The sequence below is a fragment of the Cebus imitator genome, unplaced genomic scaffold, assembly GCF_001604975.1.
Source record: "Cebus imitator isolate Cc_AM_T3 unplaced genomic scaffold, Cebus_imitator-1.0 Scaffold128, whole genome shotgun sequence".
Taxonomy (NCBI): Eukaryota; Metazoa; Chordata; class Mammalia; order Primates; family Cebidae; genus Cebus; species Cebus imitator.
The window spans coordinates 1354156-1379376 of record NW_016107443.1 but is presented as its reverse complement, the minus strand read 5'-3'; the positions used below and the strand labels follow the sequence as shown (position 1 = coordinate 1379376).

Here is a 25221-nt window from a genome sequence, read left to right as displayed (position 1 = left end):
AAAAAAAAAAAAAAAAAAAAAGACAGCCTGATTTTAAATGGGCAAAGAATCTGCACAGACATTTCTACAAAGAAGGTATACAAATGGCCAATAAATACACTAAAAGATGCTCAGCATCATTAGTCATTAGGGAAATGCAAATCAAAACAACAATGAAATACCATGTCACACACACTAGGATGGCCATAATAAAAATAAAAATACAAACAAAATAACAAGTGATGGCAAAAATATGAAGAAATTAGAACCTTCATACATTGCTGGTAGAAATGCAAAATGGTACCACTACTGTGGGAAGCAGTTTAGCAATTACTGGAAAATTTAAACATACAGTTACCACACAATCCAGCATAGAGTTACCATAGACCCAGTGAAATATTCCTAGGTATATACCTAAGAGAACTGAGGACACATATTTACATGAAAATTTGCACATGAACATTCATAGCAGCATTATTCAAAATAGCCAAAAGGTGGAAACAATCTGAATGTCTATTCACTGATAAATGGATAAACAAAATGTGGTATACAATGGAATATTATCAGCCAGAAAAAGAAATTAAGTAATGATACATGCTATGACATGAATGAACCTTTAAAACACTAAGTTAAGTGAAAGAAGCCAAATACAAAAGGCCGCAGATTAGATGATTTCATTTAGATGAAAAAGCTAGAGTAGGCAAACCCATAGAGACAGAAAGTAGAATAGTGGTTGCCAGGGGTGGGGAGGAGGAGATGATAATAGGAGTGGCCTTTCTATTGGGGGTGATGAAAATGTTCTGAAATTAGACATTGGTGATGGTTGCACAATTTTGTGAATGCATGAAAAAATCACTGAGTTGTCCACTGTTAAATGGTAAATTTTATGGTATGTGAATGATATCTCAGAAAATGGCAAATGAAATGCTGTAAGCCTACAGAGAGGAGCTTGCCAGGCACCTGAGGAGACTTCTATTGAATGGGTAACAGAGGGTAGCTCTCACTTAATGTAAACTGTTTTCCCAAAGAAATGCATTTCTGCTGTAGTATGCCCGTCCATTCTTTCAACAGTTACCATGTAGCTGTTATGTACAAAAATCAAGGCAGCATCTGCTTCCACTTACCTGTTTTCCCTTAAAAGCCTCAAGAAGTAAATCAATATCAGCACAAGTGAGAGGAAATTGTAGCCGAGGACCTTGATAGGAGTCTGGGACATCTATCAAGTCCACATAATCCTGTTTATCCATCATGTCCAGTTTGCTTTCAGTAAGTTGACTTAATTCTGGAAAAGGAAGGACAGAAGCGAGGATGGGAATCAACATTTCAATACTTAAATTTATTAATATCTTCTTGAATACCTAGCCCATGTAAGGCGCTGTGCTAAATGGTATGCATACCAACACAGCCCACATATAACCACGAGGAATGACTGATCCTGAGACCAGTACATTCACATGGGTCACCATCATCCCTTCCTGGACAGATGTTTTACCACAGCAGTGGGTCCATGGCCAGTGGGAAGGGGAGGGAGAAGCACAGGGAAAAATGGCCAATTAGGGTATTTGGATGATCAAAGCTCTTGCTCTAAGTTTTTTGCCCAATCTTACAGCTCAGTTTCTTACAAATAGGGCTGAAAACAGAACAATACATTATATTTGGTTCAAACATCTGCTGGTATTCAGAACCTACAGAAAATTTAACTGCAACATTCAATTTCCCCCCTGTTATACACTTCAGAGGATTCTACTTAGCTGTAATGGATTTGTTTTTCTCTTTACATAAAAATAAATTTTCTGATATGATTTTTGTTCTTTCTTGGTAACAAAGCAGATAAAGTTAAATGACAAACCACAGGCAGAAATACCCAAAGAACCTCTTGGTCTTGGAGAGACAGTTCTACATTACTGAGTGCCTGCATTGTCCATTTTAGTGGGTACTGAGACTCAAGGTCCCTGCTTGCTAGATTGCCCATGAAACAGTCAGCCCCAGTACAGAAATTGAGACAATTCAGATAGAGAAAGATGAAAGGAAACATGGTAGACTGATTGCAAAAGTGATCCCAATTCTCTATCCCACCTTCTATCCATGCTCTTTGTAATGTGCTTTTGCAGCTACTCCTGTCAAGAGTGTGTTTCCCCATCCCTTCAAACTGGGCTGGGCTCATGACTTGTATAGACCTAGAGAATGTGATGGAAGTGCTGTGTACCAGTTCCGAGCCCAGGTCTCTAGAGGCCTTGTATGCTTCCATGCTCTCTTTAGGAACGATGCCACTACCACAAAGCCTAAACTAGGCTTCAGAAATATCCAAGACCACGTGGAGCTGGGCTGAGTCATCCTAGCCAAGGTTGTCCTAGATCAGCCCCTAGCCAGCAGCTACCAGTGTTCACTCCGGATACATGAGTGAACTCCAGCCAAGACCCGAAATACTGCCAAATCAAGCCTGCCAAGATCAGCAGGAGTGTTCAGTTAATCTGTAGACTTGTTAGCAAAAAGAAATGCTTATTACATGCCACTGAGGTATGGTGGTTGTTTAATACACAATATTCTTGCAGATAATGACCCAGAGGATGATGACATACTCTTCAACTCATTAACACTGAATTGTTACAAAGGCCATTCTTCAGAAGTTCTCTGCAGTTTCTAGCTTTTTAAATATTGGAGTGGTCAAGTTTAGAAGGTATAATGTTAGCAGATATAGAAAGAATACATTTTTTTCATGACCCAGTTATGCTGAGAGATTACAGTTAAAAACTAAATGTGAAAAATTTGGCAAATTTAAAAAATATTTTCAAAATTATTGTGTACCACAGTATTTTCTGGTGGTGGTTGATGATGTTTTATAAGAAGTTGAATTTAGGAGTTATAATGTCTGTCTTTAATATGTTCCAGAAGTGTTTGTTTTTCTCATTTGGGTTTGGTTTGAGATTTAAGAATAAATTAATTATTTTGATTTATATTTAGAGACTAGAAAGGCAGCATCTTGATAACTTTATCTCAGATCCATTATGTAGGCAGTAAAGCCGAAATACTTCACTGTCGTTAATGCTCAGGATACCCTTTTCAATTTGGTAGTCATTCTTGGATACATATCTTGCTCCAAATGAAAACGTTTCTTTTCCTGACTATACAAACTGAAATACCAAGCAACTTTTAGAAAAAACAAATAACAGCAATACACACACACACACACACAAACCTACAGTCATTTCACTACATCATCTAACAGAATTATAAAGGTTATTTTTTGTTATAGACTCTAAAAAATAAAGTGAATATGGAACACATGGTCAAAACTAGGGAATTTTGTTTTTTAGATGGGGGAGGAATTTATGATATGATTGCAGTGTTCAAGAGAATGGCATTAAATCAGCCTGGGTAACACGGTGAAACCCCATCTCTACAAAAAATACAAAAAACTAGGTGGGCATAGTGGTGTGCACCTATAATCCCAGCCACCCAGGAGGCTGAGGCAGGAGGATGAGCCCAGGAGGTCAAGGCTGCAGTGAGGCGTGATTGTGCCACTGCACTCCAGCCTGGGCAACACAGCAAGACCCTGCCTCAAAAAGAAAGAAAGGTAGCATAGCTTGAAGCACACCTGATTTAAAAGGTCAGATGCTGGAGGGAAAGAAGAAATTAAGTTAAGGATGCAGCTGTGGATGCAGATGGGCATAGAAGATCACCCACGGAGCTCTTCCCCGCCCCCTTTCTCCCTTCCAAATCCTGAGAGGCCTGGCAACTTCAGCAGTCACCCCCTCACTTGCCTGTATCTCCAGCATGATCCTCTCTTCAGAGGAGGATCTGCAACACAATTAAACATAGTCGGAGACTCCTCCGATCTAAGCTGTCACTCCTGGACCTCGCATCTGCCCCACGCTGGGGATACTTTCCTCTCCCATCCCAGCACTCCGTCTTCATTGTTCCCACTCTTCACTCTCTCTGGACTACCCTTACTTTCTCTTCTTTGGACAATTTCTCCTCATTCTTCAAAACCCAGCAACTCCCGCCCAGGTTGAACCCCAGGCCAAACCTTTTCCAAGGCATCATGCTGATAATGACAAGGATGGGAGCTCCCAGTTACTGATGTGCCAGGCACTGTTCTAAGCACCTTACACACATGTATTCATGTAATGACCGAAACTACCCTATGAGATAAATATTGTTGGTATCCTCATTTTATATATGAGGAAAATGGGGTGCAGCATGTAAGTAGGAGAGACGGAATTTGATCCCAGAGAAGCTGGCTTCAAGCTCGAACTCTTAACCATTATGCTTTCACTACATATTAAAATGTAACTATGCTACATGATACCTATAGTATTATTTATATACTTATAACCGGTTTATTTAGTAATCCCAACTCTGTGAGCAATAAACCAAAAATCATTGTATTTTCCCAACCATTGCCTCCACCCGTGCTCTGTCATCTCTCCCTTTCCCATTGGCTAACTGACACAGCAAATCAATTTCATTCCTTCCACCTATGAAGACTTAGTCTGGTTACTTAAGAATAAAATTGAAATATTGTTTTCATTTTTTTAAAAAAAGATAAGGTTGGTCTACCCTCCCTTCCATAGATCTGATGACCCTCATTGACTAAAAGTTCAGTGACAAATATATGAAAAACACCAGTTCCCTAAACTGATTCTTAGTTAAAACTACTCAATATGAAGTATTAGTCAATATCAAATCATAATTATTCTGCTGGATTTTAGCAACATAAAAAAGAGTAACATAAGTTCTCTTCCAGTAGCTAACATGTCATGTATGAAAATAATCAAAGGCTTTAACATTTCTAATGCATATACTGTTCTTGTGGGCTATAACTATCATAATAACAATAATATGATGAATACCAACAATATATAAAGATTTGTGCAACATGTAATTAGAATTAATCCTTACCTATTTGATTTACAATTTTGTCAACATGAATCTAAACTAATTAAGTATAATAAAATCTGGAATTATAACCAAATGATACCTTTACAAGTTGTTCTAAAGAAAATACCTCAAAAATACTCCCTACACACAATCTTTTCTTTTACCCAGTACAGACTCAAAATCTGGACAGGGAAAAATTTAAAGCCATAAATTTTTATAAAACAATTTTTGCCTCTACCACCCACATGTCACTTTGAAAACAAGCTCCAGATATTGCTGGAAAAAGAAAAGCACCAATTGAACTACATTTATAGTTACTTTCCTTTCTCAATTATGAATCTGGATCAGAACCATTGGTGTCCATATAATAAATTTAATAGATGCCAAAATGACATTTCATAAAATTCAACATCTGTTCCTGATTTTTTAAAAACTCAGAAACTAGGAATGGATGGATACTTCCTTAACAACGCTTTATAAATTTAAATCAACAATAACAGTTTTCCATTAAGTCGTTAACAAAACAAGGATGTCCACTTTCATTGTTTCATTCATTAACGCTGTTCCACTATCTTCGGCCAATGCAATAAGACATGAAGCTGAAATAAGAGCAGTAATTATTGTATGGAAAGATATAAAAATAAAGTTACTTGTGGCCAATGTGATTAAATACCTACACCCAAGAAAGTCAATTGAAAAACTCCAATAAGCGATAGGAGAATTAAATATAATAGAGACTGGGCATTCACATGTGTAATCCCAGCACTTTGGGAGGCCAAGGCAGGAGAATTTCTTGAGTCCAGAGATTATGGCAAAACCCTGTCTCTACAAAAAATGCAAAAAAATTAGCTGGGAGTGGTGGTGTGTGCCTCTAGTCCCAGTTACTCTGGAGGCTGAGGTGGGAGGATCATCTGAGCCCAGGAGATCGAGGTTGCAGTGAGCCATGATCACAATACTGTACTCTGGTCTGGGTAACAAAGTGAGACCCTGTCTCAAAAAAAAATAAAAATAAAAAATAAAAAATATATAAAATATATATTATATAATATAAATTCCATAATAAATATATATATAATACTGATGTTAATCACACTGGTTTAAATTACAGCTTCTCCACCAATAAGATTAATAACCTTGGGAGATTACCTTCTAAGCCTCAGATTCCGTATCTACAGAAAGGGGATGATAATACTACTAAACTCACCGGTTTGTCATGAAGACTAAATGAAATGATCTATTTAAAGCACTTAAATACATTGCACATGGTAAACATGTAACAAATGTCAGCAATAAAAATAATATTATTACTTAATAGTAGCATAATATAAAAGATAAATTGACATAATTCAAAAGCTTTACAAAACACTACCAATAACCAATGGTGGATACAATGGGGAAAATGTTCTATTCACCACAGCAACAAAAAATATAAAATACCTGGTCTGATAGGACATTTTGGCTGATCTGAGAAGCAGAAAGCAAAGTAAAAACAACACTTCCACACACTCCATCCCACTCCCCACTTCCGCCAGTGTCTGTTTAAACCTATGGCTATGTATGGCAGCTTCGGCTTTCTGCCTGTGGGAGGAGGCTGACGTGTGAAAGTGAACTGGGAATGATTCTGTGGAGTCTCTACTCCCCATGGAATCCTATGCACTGGTTTTGAGTACTTAAAGTAGTAGCACAGGGAGATCAACTGTTATAATTGACTGTCATGAGGTGGTAGGATTACAAAGACAAGTACGATGGCTTCAAGGTCACCTCTTACCTTCAGAACACCCAACGTGTCTCGAGATCCTCTGCACCTCAGAGTTAAAACCGTTAATATGGTGGCCCCAATATCTGGAAATGTTAAATAACCTTCTGGTTCCCAAAATGCCCTATTTAGGGATCACAGCACTTCAGTTAAACAGGAGGAGGTGGAGGTTGTCTGGAATCCTCCCACCAAAGGGGACCTTCAGAAATCAACGTACAGCAATGATCTGTAAATCTTTTTCTGCTGTGCTACAATAATTAAACTGGTGTGATTCTAGAACTCTATAATAGAGAGATGTATACAAGAATAGACAAAAAAAAAAAAGAGAGAATAGACAGCTCAAGAATATGCCTGATGATACATTTGTAAATAAATGTGTTATGAGGGAGGCATTACAGATCACTGCTGAAAAGATCTATTATCAAATAAACATTGGGGAGAATAATTGGTTAACTTACTATGAAATTTTCTTTGTAGTTGTTTTTTAATTATTCTTAACTACTGGGCATTAAAACTTTCCTGTTTCATTTAATATAAATAATCTAAACTTTATGGTTTAAAGCCAACCAGAAAAATATCTAAAAATACAGATATAGTGATACACATTTTAAAAATTTCAGGGCCTTTTAAGTTTAAAAGCAGAAGGACATGCCAAAGAAAGATATTTAGACTTATTAAAAAAAGATATTTTAGATAATTAATGGATGAAAATTTCCTGAGCATGATAAAAAGCATGAACTTAGATATCACAGAAGCTCTGCAAACCCCAAGCAGGATAAGTAAAAATGAAATCTCATCAAGACATATTAAGGTGAAAGTGCTATTTTCCAATGTTTTAAATTACTATGTTTCTTCCCAACCTCTTTCAGGTGATTATGTCATTCATTTGCAACAAAATTATCATTTGGCGGGTGGAATGTGAAACATTACCATGGTTCTAAGAGTCAGAATTACAAAAAGGTATACTCAGAAAAGTGTCCTTCTCCCTCATCTCTTCTACCAATCCCATTTCCTATTCTTTCTGCCCTGTTCCCACCCATTCTCTACAGGTAAACAATGTCATTAGTTTCTGGTTTATTCTATAGGTTTATTCTGTATTTTTGCACAAATGAATATATGTATGTGTATATATATTAAATATATGTATATGTTTATATATATAACATATGTATATACTTTTATAGATACATATATAATCTCATATCAGGGAAGGATTTCTTAAACAGAATACAGAAAGCACTAACCATAAAGGAAAACAAATGAACTGCATGAAAAGTAAGAATGTCTCTTCATCAAGACAGCATTTAATGATTGGAGGACAAAGACAAAGACTGGGAGAAGATATTTGTAGTTCATTTATCTAAAAAAGACTCGCATTTAGAATAGTTAGGGCTGGGTGCAGTGGCTCATGCCTGTAATCCCAGCACCTTGGGAGGCCAAGGCAGGTGGATCACTTGAGGCCAGGAGTTCAAGAGAAGCCTGGCCAACCTGGTGAAACCCCATCTCTGTTGAAAATATAAAAATTAGCTGGGCATGATGGCAGTTGCCTGTAAATCCAGCTACTCGAGAGGCTGAGGCATGAGAATCACTTGAACCTGGGCAGTGGGGAGGTTGCAGTGAGCCAAGGTCATGCCACTGCACTCCAGCCCGGGCAACAGAGCAAGAGTCTGTCTCAAAAAAATAAAATAAGAATAGTTAGAAAACTCTTCCAAATTTATAAGAAAAAGACAGATAACCCAATAGAAAAATGGACAAAAAACCGGAACAGGCACTTCACTACATGAGATCTCCACGTGACCAACAAACATACAAAAAGGTGAGCAACTTGGCTGGGAGCAGTGGCTCCTACCTGTCATCCCAGCACTTTGGGAGGCTGAGGCAGGCAGAACACCTGAGGTCAGGAGTTTGAGACCAGCCTGGCTGATGTTGGTGAAATCCCATCTCTACTAAAAATGCAAAAATTAGCTGGGTGTGGCGGCACATGCCTGTAGTCCCAGCTACTCAGGAGGCTGAGGCAGGAGAGTCACTTGAACCTGGGAGAGAGAGTCTGTAGTGAGCTGAGATTGCACCACTGCACTCCAGCCTGGGGGACAGAGTGAGACTCTGTCTCAAAAAATAAAAGAAAAAAGAAGGTGAACAACTTACTGCTCACAGGGAAATGAAAATTAAAGCTGAAATACCACTACATACTCACCAAAATGACTAAAATGAAAATAATCTACTATTGCAAGTGTTGGTGATGATATGGAAGAACTGAACTGGTGAGAGTATAGCTTGTTAACAACCATCCTGTAAAAATGTCTGCCAGTATGTAATAAAACTGAACAGGTATAAGCCCTATAACCCAAAACTTCTATCCCTGGCTTGTGGTACATTTTTATGGTAATGGCTCCCCAAGGATTCATGCCTCCCTGTGTCCACATCCCTTTCTACTGTAATACTGCCACTCCTCCCAGCAAGAGATGGATATTTCTTTAACCCCTCTGAATTCACGGTTGGCCTTGGGACTTGTTTTAACCAATAGAGTATGGCAGACTGATTTCCCAGAGTTCTAGCACATAGGCCTTAAGAGACCCTGCAGCTTTTTGCCCTCTTGGACCCAGCCATCAATAAAGAAGCCCAGAAGAGCCTACTGGACAGACAGGCGGCATGAGAAGAAGAGAGGTAACCAAGTTTTTTTGTTTGTTTGTTTTTGAGATGGAGTCTTACTCTGTCACCCAGGCTGGAGTAAAGTAGCACGATCTCAGTTCACTGCAACCTCTGCCTCTCAGGTTCAAGTGATTCTTGTGCCCCAGTCTCCTGAGTAGCTTGGATTACAGGTGCATACCAACACATTCAGCTAATTTTTGTATTTTTACTACAGATGGGGTTTTGCCATGTTGGCCAGGCTGGTCTTGAACTCCTGACCTCAGGTGATCTACCTGCCTTGGCCTCCCAAAGTGCTGGGAGTACAGGCATGAGTTACTGCACCTGGCTGAGAGGTAACCAAGTTAATAGCTAATACCAAAGTCCTAGACATGTGATTAAAACCATGTGATGTTTCCTGCACAGTCCAGCTAGATGAGTGAGCTTGACTGATAACACACGGAACAGAGGAAAGTTGTTCCCAGCAAGCCCTGTTCAAATGCCTGACCCACAGAATCACAGGCAATAAAATGGCTGTTGTTTTTAAGCCATTAAATGTGGGGGTGCTTTGTTAGGTAGCAACAGATAACGAAAAATGAGTATACAGCAAAAGAAATGCATACATATTTTACCAAAAGGGACATGTACAAGAATGTACATGGCACCACCATTTAAATCACCAATCTGAACACAACCCGAATGCCCATACACAATCGAATGGATCAGTTATGGTATATCAGTAAAATGGAATATTATTCAGCAATAAAAATGACCAAATTACAAGGATGATTCTCACAAATGTAATGATGAGCAAAAGAAGCCAGACTCAGGGCCAGGCACAGTGACTCATGCCTGTAATCCCAGCACTTTGGGAGGCTGAAGCCGGGAAATCACTTGAGGTAAGGAGTTTGGGACCAGCCTGGCCATCGTGGTGAAACCCTGCCTCTACTAAGGATACAAAAATTAGACAGGTGTGGTGGCAAATGCCTGTAATCCCAGCTACTTGGGAGGCTGAGGCAGGAGAATCACTAGAACCTGGGAGGTGGAGGTTGCAGCCAGCTGAGATTGTGCCACTGCACTCCAGCCTGGGCAACAGAGCGAGACTCCATCTCCACAACAACAACAACAACAACAAAACATTAAAAAAAAAAAAAAAAGGCAGACTCAATTGAGCATATACCATATGCTTCCATTTATATAAAGAAGTTCAAAGACTAATCTAGGGTGTAGAAGTCAAGAAAGTAGTTATGCGATGAAGTGGGGGTTGGGGAGTGCTACAAGAAGGCAGGATGGGAAGCTTCTGTGGCTCTGATCATGTATTATTTCTTGTTCCAGGTGCCGGTTACACGGATGTGTTTAGTTTGAGAAAATGTACTGAGTCATATAATTTGTACACTTTCCTGTAATGTATGTTATACTTCCAATAGAAGTTTGTATAAGAAGATTAAACCACTGTCCCCTTCTTTAATAAAAGTATTTTTCTTGTATTTTAAAATCACCTACGAATTTTTTAAAAATGCAGATTAAAAAAACACAGTCTGAGTAAACATCTCTGGGCTGGAACCCAGCCATCTGTGGCTCTGAAACTCCGTATGTGATTCTGATGAAGTAAACCTGGGTTGAAGTATTAGGTCATTAGCAGAAAGTGCTGTTTTATTTCATCATTATCATATTTCCTCTCAAAAACATCTTTGCCAAAGAATATGAAGCATAAACAACTGTCTTCGAATTGCAGCTATCTAAAAGAATAAATGGCAAAGTACCCACTTCCACCCACTCCCCACTCCTTAGGTTTGGCTATTTCACCATTCAGAAAGCTTCTACAGATCATTAAATGCTTTAATTAGTTTCATACATATGCACTTAGCTCAAATCATGCCCATTAAAACACCATTCTTTTACCACTTCACTTTGAAGAGTACTTACCAGATTATTTAAAAGATGCTCCTAGATGCCATACACATTTTAATGACAGCAAAAAAAAAAAAAAAGTGATTGGCCCAAATTAAAGCAAAATGAGCCTTTAAGTCTGGGATCTGCCTTGAGATAACAGGCAGATCTTAATTTGCAGGAGAAATACATAGTTGTAAAAAATTATAATTTTGAAGTCATTTTTGAACTACAACTCCATTGCCTGTCTCTGCTTCAGAATGACTAGATTATGGATAGACAGACAGAGAGAGAGATAGAGGAGAGAGAGGACAGAAAACAGACACGATGGCTCCAACTGTTTAATCTGCCATTTTCCCCAGATCTGCTGCATGAAATACTCAAAATATTTTAATCTCTCAGCACAAAAGTTTTGTGGATGAAAAATAAGGCTCCCTCTGCTAAGCTCCTGTTGTGCACTGGTAGACTGTAGTTCAGAGAAGGCATTCAGCAAGTGGAATATTGAATGAATTCGAATTCAGTTTTTGGAAAAGTGAAAAAATTAAATGGCCAATTTAGTTGACACCATCCAGAGAAGGAAAAAGGCCACTTGAACCAATGTGCCAGTTCTTGAGTGTCACATAAACAAAAGAGGAAGGCATCTTTTAAATTTCTTAGTGTTCTCCCATCTTCAGAATTTACAGCTCTTGATGAGGACAATTCAATATTTAATGACTACTTTTGAAAAGACTAGACTTTTTACTTACCTATCTCTTCCTTACGTATATGTTTGTAGTTTTCCAACATGAAGGTAAAGAAGTTGCATAACTGGACAAAATAAAAATACATTAATCAATGAATGAACGCCAAACAGCCACTGTGGCGAATGCTGTTGGTGTTCCACCTGAGTGCCCTTACTCTTCTGGAGCATTCCTATCCCAGCTGTTGCAGGTGCTAAGGGTCACATCTACGACTGCCTCCAGAGGACTGCCTGCATCCCAAGCAACACAGGATAACACATGAACACCCCTCCTGTGGGGCTGCCCACATACCACCACTGGCTGAAGTAAGGGTGTAACGGCCCATTCCCCACCTCCCTTGCCTCTGCCAGGGACAAACTGTAGTGCATCGTACACTTGACAGCTCCAGATGGGATCAGGCTGAGGTCAGACTTCAAAAAGTGTATCTTGGCCTAGCTTCTTCCCTGTCCTGTCTTGCATTCCTCACTCCCTTACAAGCTTTCCCTGAAAACACGCCCTCAGTAAGTCACTTGTACCAGAATCTCTGTCTCAGCCTCTGCTTCTAGGAAACCCAACCTAAGACAGCTACTAAATTTTGTTCATTATAATCTCTTCTTTCATTTTTGGTGGTGAGATTAAGAGTTAAGGAATATTTTTAAATATCAAATATGTTTTGGAGATAAAGGAAGGGAAAGGTGGAAATCCACCAGCATTCTAGCCATGATCTGGGTACTGGCTCTATGACCACCAGAGAGCTGCGTTTGTACAACACAAATAACTTCTTTTTCAAGGCTGGCCTCTCATGAAAAGTAAACACTTTATCAATCTGGGGTAGATCTGGCAGTTGGGAACCAAGAGAAGGAAGACTTTCCATACAATTATCAAAATGTACGATTTTAATGCTGTTGATGATGAGTTTGTCAATTAACAGTCAATAGAAATGACAATGAGATATCAGTTCACACCCACTATGAGAGCTATAATCAAAAAGAGACAATAACAAGGGTTGCCAAAGATGTGAAGAAACTGGAGCCCTCATCCACTGCTGGTGGGAAGGCAAAATGATGGAGCTGCTTTAGAACACAGTTTGGCAGCTCCTCAAAAAGTTAAGCACAAAGTTATTATATTACACAGCAATTTCATTCATAGGTCTATAACCAAGAGAACTGTAAACATCTTCACACTAAAACTTGCATACAAATGTTCACAGTAGCACTATTCATAATAGCCAAAAGGTGGAAACAACCCAAATGATCCATCACCTGAGGAAAAGATTAACAAAATGTGGTCCATCTATACAATGGAATATTATTCCGCCATAAAAAGGAATGAAGTCTTGATACATGCTACAACACAGGTGAATTTTGAAAGCATTATGCTAAGTAAAAGAAGCCAGGCCGGGTGCAGTGGCTCACATCTGTAATCCCAGCACTTTGGGAGGCCAAGACGGGTAAATCACAAGGTCAAGAGATTGAGACCGTCCTGGCCAACATGGTAAAACCCCGTCTCTACTAAATATACAAAAATTAGCTGGGTGTGGTAGCATGCACCTGTAGTCCCAGCTACTTGGGAGGCTGAGGCAGGAGAATTGCTTGAACCCAGGAGGCAGAGGTTGCAGTGAGCTGAGATCACACCACTGCACTCCAGCCCAGGCAACAAGAGCAAGACTCTGTCTCAAAAAAGAGAAAGAAACCAGACACAAAAGACCACATACTATATGATTCCATTTATATGAAATGGCCTGAATAGGCAAATCCATAGAGATAGAAAATAGATTAGTGGTTGCCAGGGACTGGGGGAAGGAAATGGGGGAGTGACTGCTAATGGGTATAGAGTTTGGGACGGGGAAAATGAAAATGTCCTAAAATTGATTGTGGGGATGTTTGTACAACCCTGTACATATACTAAAAACCATTGAATTGTACACTTTAAATGGTTTAATTGTTTGGTATGTGAATTACATCTCAATAAAAAGTCAACAGAAAACGACGTACTGGTGCTGGAATGTTTGTGTCTAAAGCACACCAATTTGGGGTTCACTCTACTTTTATATTTATCACTGTATTCTACAGTGCTTAAAAAGATCGCCTATGCTGAGCTTCCTAATCTAGACAAAGGGAGTGTCTGATTGAATCACAGTATATCATTTTTCTAGCTGCCAAAAATAAATCCAAGAATTTAATTCTTTTTGGAATGTTCTTAATTATCTTTAAAGATTATAATGTGATACATAGATGTATGATTGCTAAAAACTACAAACAATATCAAATAAAAACGAGAAGTCCCTCTTAACATCTGAACCCACCCCCATCAACACCACTCCTGTTCTCAGAACTACTGTAAACAATTTGTTGTGTATCTTTTTCCAGACTTTTCCTGTATGTTTCATGTTCCTTCACATAAATGGGATAAACTCTACATATTGTTTTACAAGTTGATTTTTTCATTAGCAGCTATATTGTAGATCTTTCTAAGATCTAAGATCTTTTTATTGTTAAAAGTACTTTTTTAAAATTAATGAGCATTAAAACTAGATTTATGTATTATTTAAAAAGGCATTCCTCGGCCAGGTGTGGTGGTGGCTCATGCCTGTAATCCCAGCACTTTGGGAGGCCGAGGCGGGTGGATCACCTGAGGTCAGGGGTTCGAGACCATTCTGGTCAACACGGTGAAACCCCGCCTCTACTAAAAATACAAAAATTAGTTGGGCGTGGTGACAGGCACCTGTAACCCCAGCTACTCAGGAGGCTGAGGCAGGATAATCACTTGAACCTGGGAGGCGGAGGTTGCAGTGAGCCGAGATCATGCCATTGCACTTCAGCCTGGGCTATAAGAGCAAAACTCCATCTCAAAATAAAAAAAAAATAAATAAAGGGCCTTCCTCACCCATGTATATTTTCTTCTAGAGCTTCCAGAGATTTGTTCCTAGGAAATTCTGCCATTTTTTAACTCCTTGAAGTATTTTTTCTTTCATAAAATGACAACTTCATTTCCTATTAGGGCATCTGCCCCAAAATAGAATAAGGCTATTTTTATTAGTTAACCAGACATTGGGCAACCCTCTCAAAAATGTTAATTTCAAAACTGAAAAACACTTTTCCCAAAGCATACTCTCTCTTAATAACTAGTTCCAAGACAATGTCATGATATATTCCGTTAAAGCCTTTCACCAAGGTTCCTCAGCTTAAAATGGACCCAAACTTTCATTCTTTCAATAACAAGGGGTAAAGAGAATCATTTTACCAACAGAAGAGACAAGTTTGCAAAACAGACCTGTATTTGGTCTTGTTCATCAGCATATTCGATGGACTGGAAGATGGTGAGGGCATACTGTTGCCTGGCCTTCAGTCGAGCTCTGTAACCTCGGAACCAGTTCTGGATGATCAACACAGCTCTTAGTGCTGCAGACCCACAGAATACAAAAGTCAGAGAAAAAAGTTACTATGCAACTATTGGGAGAAGTAGGTGCTTCAGTGAAAAAAAAAAAAAAGTCCACCTGGATTCCTAGGTTCTAAGAATATTGAACACCAAACAATGAGATTGACTTTTATGTTTTTTTGCAAAATGTCCTCACATCTCAAACAGTCAGAGAATAATGATGGCACAGCCATAAGGAACAGAAGTTTTGGAGTAAGACAGCCTGAACTTGAATCCTAGTTCTGCTAATTACCGTCTATGTAACTTTGGGTAAGTTACTAAAACTCTCAAAGCCTCAGTTTTCTCATCTGTAAAGTGGAAATAATAACAGCACCTACCTTTGGCATGACTTAGGCATAGTAAATCTATGAATCTATGTATACCCTATGAAGTAGTAATTTCACTCTTCACTACATACCCCAAAGCAATTCACACAGTCCATCAAGGAGACATATGGGGATGCAATTGCTTCTTTGTGGCCGTAGGAAGTTTGATACCAATGAGTCTGGCTGCCCATCATGAGGAAAGAGAATCTGTACCTGTGGTGGGCACATGCCACGGAGTGGCACAACACAACTGGAAGGAATAGATGAAATAAACCCATAGCAACCTATCCAGCAGGTCTTAAAAACATAGTACTTCCATTGGAACGGTTACTAAAAAGTCAGAAGCATAATGAAATACTACTTTAATCAATCAAACTATATTGATACACACAAAACCACAACGTATATTTCATAAGAACATATACAGAGGGAAAGATGCACACTACACATAATGGACCAGTTATTTTATTTATAGGGAGGTGAATGAGCATGGGGTACATGAATAAAAGGGAATAAACTAATTAAGGTAAGAATGGGTCTTGCACAGACCGATGATGATAAAGTACAATGAGCTGTTGGAGAAGTATGATTCACGCCACCTTCTGCACCTGAGATTCGATTGATAAAATGCAGGTGGATAACCCCCCCCCCCCATAGAGTTTCTATGAGGATGAAATGAGAGGTTACAAGGGAATAGTTTAGCCCAATGCCTGGTAAAAAGCACATGCTCAGTAAATAGTAACTGGAAGTACTGTCTTGTTTGTGGAGTATCCAGGCAGACTGTCTCTCTCCTGAGGCAGGTAGCCTTTGAACCATCCTGTAATTTCATCATATTGAAGAAAGAAATCAGGTGAGAGATAATGAGATTTAAAATACAGTCTCTTATGCCTCCTTGAGTTTTAGAGTGAAGAGCAATCAACACCAGCTGGCTCCTTTTATTCATGTTATCATTTCTCCCAGTTGGTGCATAAAAATTAGGAGTTGACTAAAACAGGAACAATTTGAGTTCTGAAAGCACGGATCCAGCCTCCAGTCCCAGCATCCTCTGGTTTAGTATTGCTGCAGTACACAGAATATGCCAGGATCTGGTATCTGACAAGGTTGATTTATTAGCTTCCCCAAGGCTCCTGGGTTCCAGGAACTCTTTCCATTATTCAGCTTCCAGAAAACCCCAGGAAACAGACCCAAGGTCACACATCATGAGCCTTACAGGGAAAAACCACAGGAAAAAGAAATAGAGTGATGTGTTGTGGTGTTATGATATACATATGATATGATTTGGCTGTGTCTCCACCCAAATCTCATCTTGAATTGTAGCCCCCATAATTCCCACGTGTTGTGGGAGGGACCCAGTGGGAGATAACTGATTTTGGGGGCGGTTTCTCCCATACTGTTCTTGTGGAAGTAAGTCTCATGAGATCTGATGGTTTTATAAGGGATTTCCCCTTTCACTTGGCTCTCATACTTTCTTGTCTGCCACCATGTAAGACATGCCTTTTGCCTTCCACCATGACTGTGAGGCCTCCCCAGCCACGTGGAACCATGAGTCCATTAAACCCCTTTTTCTTTATAAATTATCCAGTCTCAGATATGTCTTTATCAGCAGCATGAAAACAAACTAATACAAGATATATAGACTAATACGTGTGTGTGTGTGTGTGTGTGTGTGTGTGTGTGTGTGTGTTTTCATCCATAGCCCTGATACAGTCTTTTATTATGATGTCCAGTATGTTAGGCCTCAGGGGTAGCCTCTGACCTTCTCCTGTTCCCTTTTCACCTGCCCCAAGGCTCTAATCTTCCCCTGACTTTCTGATTGTGGGCTTAAGGCTCTATGCCCTAGGAGAAGAAATACTGTTGTCTTGAAGCCTTCATAAACACCCAAGAGAACTTGGTTCAGTGAGCTTCCAGATAGCTGAACATTTGAGGTTCCGGAAAAGTGGTGTGCCCCTTCCCCCATGCCTCACCCTATACATCTCTTTATCTGTTTCCTTTACAACATCCTCTATAATAAACCAGTACAGGTAAGGAAGTGGTTCTTTGAGTTTTGTGAGCTGCTCTAGCAAAATAATGGAACCTAAAGGGGGGTCATGGGAACCCCCAACTTGAAGCTGGTCGGTCAGAAGTTCTGGAGGTCTGGGCTTGCAACTGATGTTGGGATGGGGTGGGTAGGCAGTCTTGGGGACTGAGCTCTCAACCTGTGGGATATGACACTATCTCTGGGTAGACAGTGTCAGAAACTGAACTAGAGGACACCCAGCTGGTGTCTGCTGCTTGGTGTGTGGGGAAAAGTCCCCACATATTTTGTCACAGAAGTCTTCTTTGTTGACGATCATTGTGATGTGAGAGTGGAGGAAAATTATGGTTAGAGGAGAGAGTTTTTCCCTACACACTTGTTTAACCTTGCAAAGCAAATAACCGGCAGTGGCATGGCTGAAATCTCAAGTGTCCTCACAATATCATTATGGAGGGTCTAGGGTCACCTGAAAGGCCTGTTCTGTGGGACAGTCGCTATCAGGATGAATCACCCTCTGGCCTCAGGGGTTCTCATACTCACAAGCACAATGGCGCCTTTCCAGTGCCACTTCCTGAGCACTTATGAAAGGCCAGGCATTGATTAGTCCTGCAGTCCTCACAGGACTGCGAAGCTGACAGAGACTGAGGAACTCACTAAAGTTCACTTAGCTGGTAAGTGGAAATGGACAGTAAGGATTCGAACCCTGGTCTGACTGACTCCATAGCCCTAACTCTTAACCTCCATAGAGCGCTACTGATCTGTTTCTGTGCCTCTGCTTCTTCATCTGCACAATGATGTTGTGGAATAAATGATCACTAAAGTCTCTTCTGTTTGGTATTAGCACCTGGCCAAATAAACAAGTTTGGCCAGGTGTGGTGGCTCATGCCTGTAATCTGAACACTTTGGGAGGCTGAGGTGGGCAAATCACTTGGGTCAGGAGTCTGAGAACAGCCTGGCTAACGTGGTGAAACCCCATCTTTATTAAAAATACAAAAATTAGCCAGGTGTGGTGGTACATGCTTGTCATCCCAGCTACTTGGGAGAATGAGGTGGAAGGATCACTTGAACCTAGGAGACAGAAGTTACAGGAAGCCAAGATCATGCCACTGCACTCCAGCCTGGGAAACAGAGCAAGATTCCATCTCAAAATAAATAAATAATGGAGCATATTATTATTTCTCTAATTAATAATAGAACAAAATAACCATCATATGTTAAGGGTCTATTATAAGACATTTGGTCCTCACAAGTGCCATCATCTCCATGTTACACATAAGAAAATTCTGAGTTCAGAAAGGTGAGTCTCTTGCTCCAAGTCACTTGCCTAGTATGGACTCAGGTCCCCTGGCTCTCTCCAGTCTAGTCAGTTACTTCATTCCCTAATCTATTTACACTTTCTTTCCTTTGAATAATAATGGCCACCATTTCTTTCTTTCTTTCCTTTTTTTTTGAGACAGAGCCTGGCTCTGTCACCCAGGTTGGAGTACAGTGGCGAGATCTCGGCTCACTGCAACCTCCACCTCCTGGGTTCAGGCAATTCTCTGCCTCACCCTTCCAAGCAGCTGGGACTACAGGTGACTGCCACCACGCCCAGCTAATTTTTGTATTTTTAGTAGAGATGGGCTTTCACCATCTTGGCTAGGCTGATCTTGAACTCCTGACCTTGTGATCCACCTGCCTCAGCCTCCCAAAGTGCTGGGATTACAGGAGTGAGCCACCAGCCAGCCAGCCACCATTTCTTGAATGCCTACTAAGTGGCTTGCACTAGCTGGACACCTGACATCTACTACCACTTTTCCTACTGCCTGATGTGGGGAAGGGGCAAGCTAGGCCCCCTCCCATCTCTGCCTGGCTTCCATCCCCACCCCATTCTCCAAGGGAGGAGCTGCTGTTTTGTTTGGTTAACATACAGTACGTTCATTGGGTCCCACTAGCGGGTGTGGAAGCTGTGCTGTAGGAGGTTATAAACATCCACAGTCCCCTCTGTCTTCTACTTCCTCTCCTACTCCAAAGTCAGGAAGTGGAACTGCCCCACCCCACCCCAGCGTGGGAAGCAGCCGTCTCTGTCTATGCTCATATGCCTGTACCTGAGCACACATGCCACTTATTAAGCTATCATGTCTCAACTGTAACCCCACCCTTCCCCAGTCAGCACAGTGGTGCTGAGGCTGGGACTTTGCAGACCCCATTTCAGCTTCGTCAGTTGCCCCCTGTGAGGCTCTGCCAATAGGGGTGGGAAAGGCAGACTGCAAGGCTGGAGGAGGGACAAGGGACACACTCCTTCCTGTCTGCTTCCTGTTCCTGATAGTGTAACCTAGCAACTGCTCTTCACCCAGGGAGCACTCATTGGATCCAGTTTGCAGTTCATCCAGCACTTGCAAAGCCAGTCTCATGGCAGCCCTGGAGACATCAGCACTGGCTGAGTGTACCACTTCTCAAAGGTCTGAGCTTCAGTTCTGTGGGACCCTCCTGCAAGTTTCTAAACTGGAATAATTCCACTCTATTCCCTTTGTTCTCTCAGCTCTAGGGTGGTAACTTCTCTGCAGTTGCTATAATTCTTTACATTCAATTCTCTCTGTTCAAATCACTCTTATGGTTTCTGCCTCCTGACTAGACCCTGCCTGATGAGTTCATCTTGGAGGGGTGGGAAAAATAGGTCCTGCTAAAACCTCGAGCCTCTGACTTCCTGTAGGCTCCAACTCATGCCCTCACTAGAGCTCTATGTTGGGATCTGGGCTACTTGTGCAGCAGTTGATAAAGCAGGCTTTGATCCACATCCTGCTGTTGTCCCTTGGGAATATATTTCCCACAGAAACCTCTCCAGGAGAGGGAAGGAGCCCAGCAAGGCTGTGCATACCAACATCAGACCTCCAAAACCTCACCTAATTCCTAAGGCTCCTCCACCACAGGACAGCACTAGCCAGCTGAGGACCCTCCCCTGAGAAGAAACCTCCAAAATAGCAAAGGGTAGACCCCAGGCATGACAGACACTACCTGAGGGGGGTCGCTGGCGCCTAAAACCCCCCACCCTGCCCAGATTGTTGAAGATCTGCCTCATCCAGTTATGAACTTACTGGACAGTTTAGATCTACTTCTGGTCCTACTGCTTCATTAGATAACAGGGCTTCTCTTCCCTGTTTTTTGATTCTATGCAGAATAAATAAATTGATTCCATGCAGAATAAATAAATAAAAAAAAGCTAGTGAGGAGTTTGTGTACCAAGGGTCTTCTATTTTTGCTTCTAGAAGGAAGCAGGAGCATAGATTCAATAAGTTACCTGGCCAATTTTCTGTGTCCAGCAGGTGGTTTCTCTATTGCCAAGTTGGTTTTTTGTTTTGTTTTAATAGATTCTTTTCTCTGGTGGCAATCACTATCATGGTATTTTGCAAGAAATTCAATAGTCATGTAGGGGGTAAGTGGGCAAGACAGATAATGAATTCAGAGTGATTGCTTTGTGCCAGGCATTGTGCCTGGTGCTTTATGTGGATCATCTAATTCAACTTGATTTGATTTTGTCCTCCCCCAATAATCCGCTCAAGTGTCACTATCCTTAATTTTACAGATAAGGAAACTGAGGCTCAGAAACATGTCTGGGGTCATGTCACTTGTCAGAGGGAGAATGGAGAGTCAAATCCAGATATCTGTAATTCCAGACCCTGGGCTCATCCTCGTTTTGCTATACATGGCATTTGGAATCAGCCATAGAAAATGAGATGGGGCCAGGCACAGTGGCTCACACCTTTAATCCTAGCACTTTGGTAGGCCGCGGCGGGCAGGTTGCCTAAGCTCAGGAGTTCAAGACCAGCCTGGCCAACACGGCAAAACCTCATCTCTACTAAAAATACAAAGATGAGCCAGGTGTGGTGGTGGGCACCTATAATCCCAGCTACTTGGGAGACTGAGGCAGGTGAATCGCTTGAACCTGGGAGGCAGAGGTTGCAATGAGCCAAGATCACGTCACTGCACTCCAGCCTGGGTGACAGAGTGAGACTCCATCTTAAAAAAAAAAAAAAAAAAGAAAGAAATTTTACAAATTACTGTGGACAAACAGGCTACCATCTCAGAACCCAAGAGCCTAGAGCAAGAAGACCCTGGCCAACTGGGATGCATGAGGTTAGAGCCAGCTTTTGCTCAGACATCACCTTTGCGGAAGGCCTTTCCTGACCACCTCTTCTTACATGGTCTCCCCTGTCCCCATCGCCTACCTCCTTATTTTTTCTCCATAGCCCTTATCACCATGTGACATAGTATCTATTTACTTCTTTGTCATTGTCTGTGTCCTCCCACTAGAATGTAATCTCCATAAAAACTGGATTTTAGCTGTTGTATTTCCTGAGTCTGGAATAGTCCCTGGAACATAGCAGGTGGTTAATAAATATTTGTTGAATGAATGAAATTACTGTTTAGTTAAGACTTTGTGTTTTACATTTCTCTTTGTGCTGACTGGTAGAGTCTTTATGTTTGGTTTGGTTTTGGTTTTTAAATAGGAGTTTATTTGACAGATAGTTCTTCAAACAAGACATTTCATATTCAGAATGATAAGGTATTTAAAGACTCTGCTTTTGAAATTCTTCTGGCAGAGGCCTCCTGAGGAAGCAGCAGGATTAGCGAATATTTAATGTACCTTTAAGGGGCCTGGCATCCAGGCAAGAAGAGAGCCAGGCACAAGTGTAACACAGCTGATTAAAATGAATTCGAATGAACTGGAAAGAGAATGAATCGTCTAATGGCAAAAGGTTTTAAGCAAAGAGGAGAAGCATCTATAACCTCAGCTACTCAAAGCATGATGAGAGGGCATGGCTGAACTCTGGCCTTGGACCACAGTCTTCATTATTATTTTTGTTTACAGATATTCTATATTTGCCATCTGCAGAATGTATGGCTGTCCCAGTGAGACTTCTAATTTCACTGGAAAAACAGCTCAAGGCACATGCCCAGTGAACGTGAGATGGTCACAAAGCCTGCTTCTTGGGCAGCAAGCAAGGCAAAGACCTTATAAGGCTCACTCAGCCACAAACTCTGACATCCCTGCAGAGCAAGGCCACAACACAAAGGCCTTGTCCCTGGGAGACAATTTTCTGAAACAAGCAAGTAAAGTATGAAGTCCAGTCTCCAAACAATGCCAGACATTTCAAACAAAACTATCACTTTCACTAAGTGACAAAGAGATCATAATTGTATCATTCTCAGAAACCTCTGGCCTTCTAGTGAAACAAGAGCGAGAACTCCAGGTCATGTCTACATTGTATGTATTCACTCTCCGACCCACCAACCCCATTAATCCACATGGGTTAATAAAAATAAGTTCTGAGTTTGTCACTGGGATACTTCCATTTGGGCCCTGACTTACCCAGTTGCCAGCTACGTAACCTCAGCCAAATCACTCAACTTTTGCAGTCCCCAGTTTCTCATGCAAACAATGATTGTGTGATCTCTACGATTCTTTCCAGTTACCAAATATTCTAATTCATCCATCTATCTGTTTTTAGTGCCATAGCTGCAGCCCACCTATCACTGTACATAGAAAAGCCGAAAATAACCATCCAAGGACACAATATGATATGTAAAACTGAACACTCAAAGCAGAAACTTCTGGTCAAAGAAGACAAATACTAAAGGCTACTTGAAAATCAATCAATCAATCAGTCAATCAAAATCATCCCTGTAGAAAAATACAAGTTACTAATATCTTTGGCTTTCCCATCAAGGAATTGTAGCTAAAGTTTGTTAGCAATTGGTTTGGGAACACTGACATTTCACATATTAATTTTTTTTAATTGCCTAAAATATGACTAAGGTATACGATCTGTTAACTGGTTAAAGTGACAGCCAACAAAAGATGGGGAAAGATGGATGGGAAGAAAGTAAAGACAAGAGAGGGCTGGCTCAGACTTCACCACTACACAGTATATCCATAGAACAAAAATGGACTTGTATGCCCAAAATCTATATAAAATTAGGGGCTGGGAGACAGAGACACATGGGAAGTATCTAAGGCTCAGAGGTTTCAAAGAAGACCAAGCAATCAGAGAACAGGATGATAATTATGAAGATTCCAGAGGCGGGGCTTTTTCAGGTGACCATAGGGGCCAGGAAATGGGAGTGAGCAGCTAAAGTTGAGGAGATGAGGGAGTTGCTGAGATCAAGGAACTCAGACACCATAGCGTGTGGGGCTTATTCAAGTGTACAGTGAAGATATCCAGTATGAGGCTGAGAGTGGGTAGAGAGTCTTCAATGAATGAAGTTGGTAGACAGCAAAAACAAGAAAGAGCTAAAAAATGGTACTACCAAAGGACATAAGCCTAGGTTGCCACCACTACAAACCTGGTAAACTTAGAATGTACAGGATTAGGATTTTTTCCTTTTATTTTGAAATATTTTTTCTTATTATTTTTTGAGATGGAGTCTCACTCTGGCACCCAGGTTGGAGTGCAGTGGCACAATCTCAGTTCACTGCAACCTCCACCTCCCTGGTTTAAGCAATTCTCCTGCCTCAGCCTCCCGAGTAGCTGGGATTACAGGCACACGCCACCATGCCCAGCTAATTTATATATTTTTAGTAGAGAAGGGGTTTTACCATGTTGTCCAGCCTGGTCTCAAACTCCTGACCTCAGGTGATCTGCCTGCCTCAGCCTCCCAAAGTGTTGGGAATACAGGCGTGAGCCACTGCGTCCGGCCATAATATTTTCAAATGTATGAAAAAGTAACGATAGTATAATTGTTAATAATTAGTCTCTCTCTCTACATATACCATACTCATTTCTTCAGTCTCCTTTATTCTAGAATAATTCCTCTGCCTTTCTCTTTAATGACACCGAAGTTTTCAAACAGTACAGGCCAGCTGATTGTAAAGCATCCCTCAATCTGTCTGCCCTTTCCTTGTGATGAGATTCAGGTTGTTATTTTGGCAGGGTAAGTGGTATGTCTTTCTCAGTGCATTAGGACATCAGGAGGCACGTGGTGCTCATCTGTCTCATTATTGCTGATGGGAACTTGGATCGCTTGGGTAAGATGGTGTCCATGTGAACTTCTCTACTGTAAAGTGTTTTCCTCTTTACAATTAATAAACAGTTTGCAGGAACACACTTTGAGACTGTGTATATATTCTGTTCTCCAAAATATCCATTGATGATTTTGGCTTAAATCAACTATTTCTATGGTGGCTGCAAAACAGTGATTTTTGAAGTCATTCCTTCTACATTTATTAGGATTAGGATTTTTAAATGGCCCATTTAAAGCCCTATTTTATTCAACAGGGCAATAGAACAACACAAAGATTACATAAAGTCATCTTATGAAAGGTTCCATAAGAGTTGTGATCCTTAGACTAGGTATAGTGGCTCATGTCTATAATCCTAGCACTTTGGGAGGCCGAGGCAGGCAGATCTCTTGAGCCTAGGAGTTCAAGACCAGCCTGGGCAACATGGCGAAATCCCATCTCCACAAAAACTTTAAAAATTAACTGGGCATGGTGGCACACGCCTGTAGTCCCAGCTACTTGGGAGGTTGAGGTGGGAGGATCACTTGAGCCCAGGAAGTTGAGGCTGCAGTGAGCCTTGATGGCATCACTGCACTCCAGCCTGGGCAACAGAGTGAGACCCTATGTCAAAAAAG

At 40.9% G+C, this 25221-nt stretch overlaps 1 protein-coding gene across 1 annotated transcript in view; it reads right to left on the bottom strand.

Moving 5' to 3' along the window:
• Window positions 1-25221, bottom strand: part of PPEF1 (protein phosphatase with EF-hand domain 1) — a 157839-nt gene that overhangs the window by 84794 nt on the left and 47824 nt on the right. Inside the window, exons 6-8 of the mRNA XM_037742816.1 lie at window positions 15124-15251; window positions 11878-11938; window positions 1104-1261 (exon numbers count right to left, since the gene is read on the bottom strand). Coding sequence (XP_037598744.1) covers window positions 1104-1261; window positions 11878-11938; window positions 15124-15251 — 347 coding nt within the window. The remainder of the gene's footprint in view (window positions 1-1103; window positions 1262-11877; window positions 11939-15123; window positions 15252-25221) is intronic.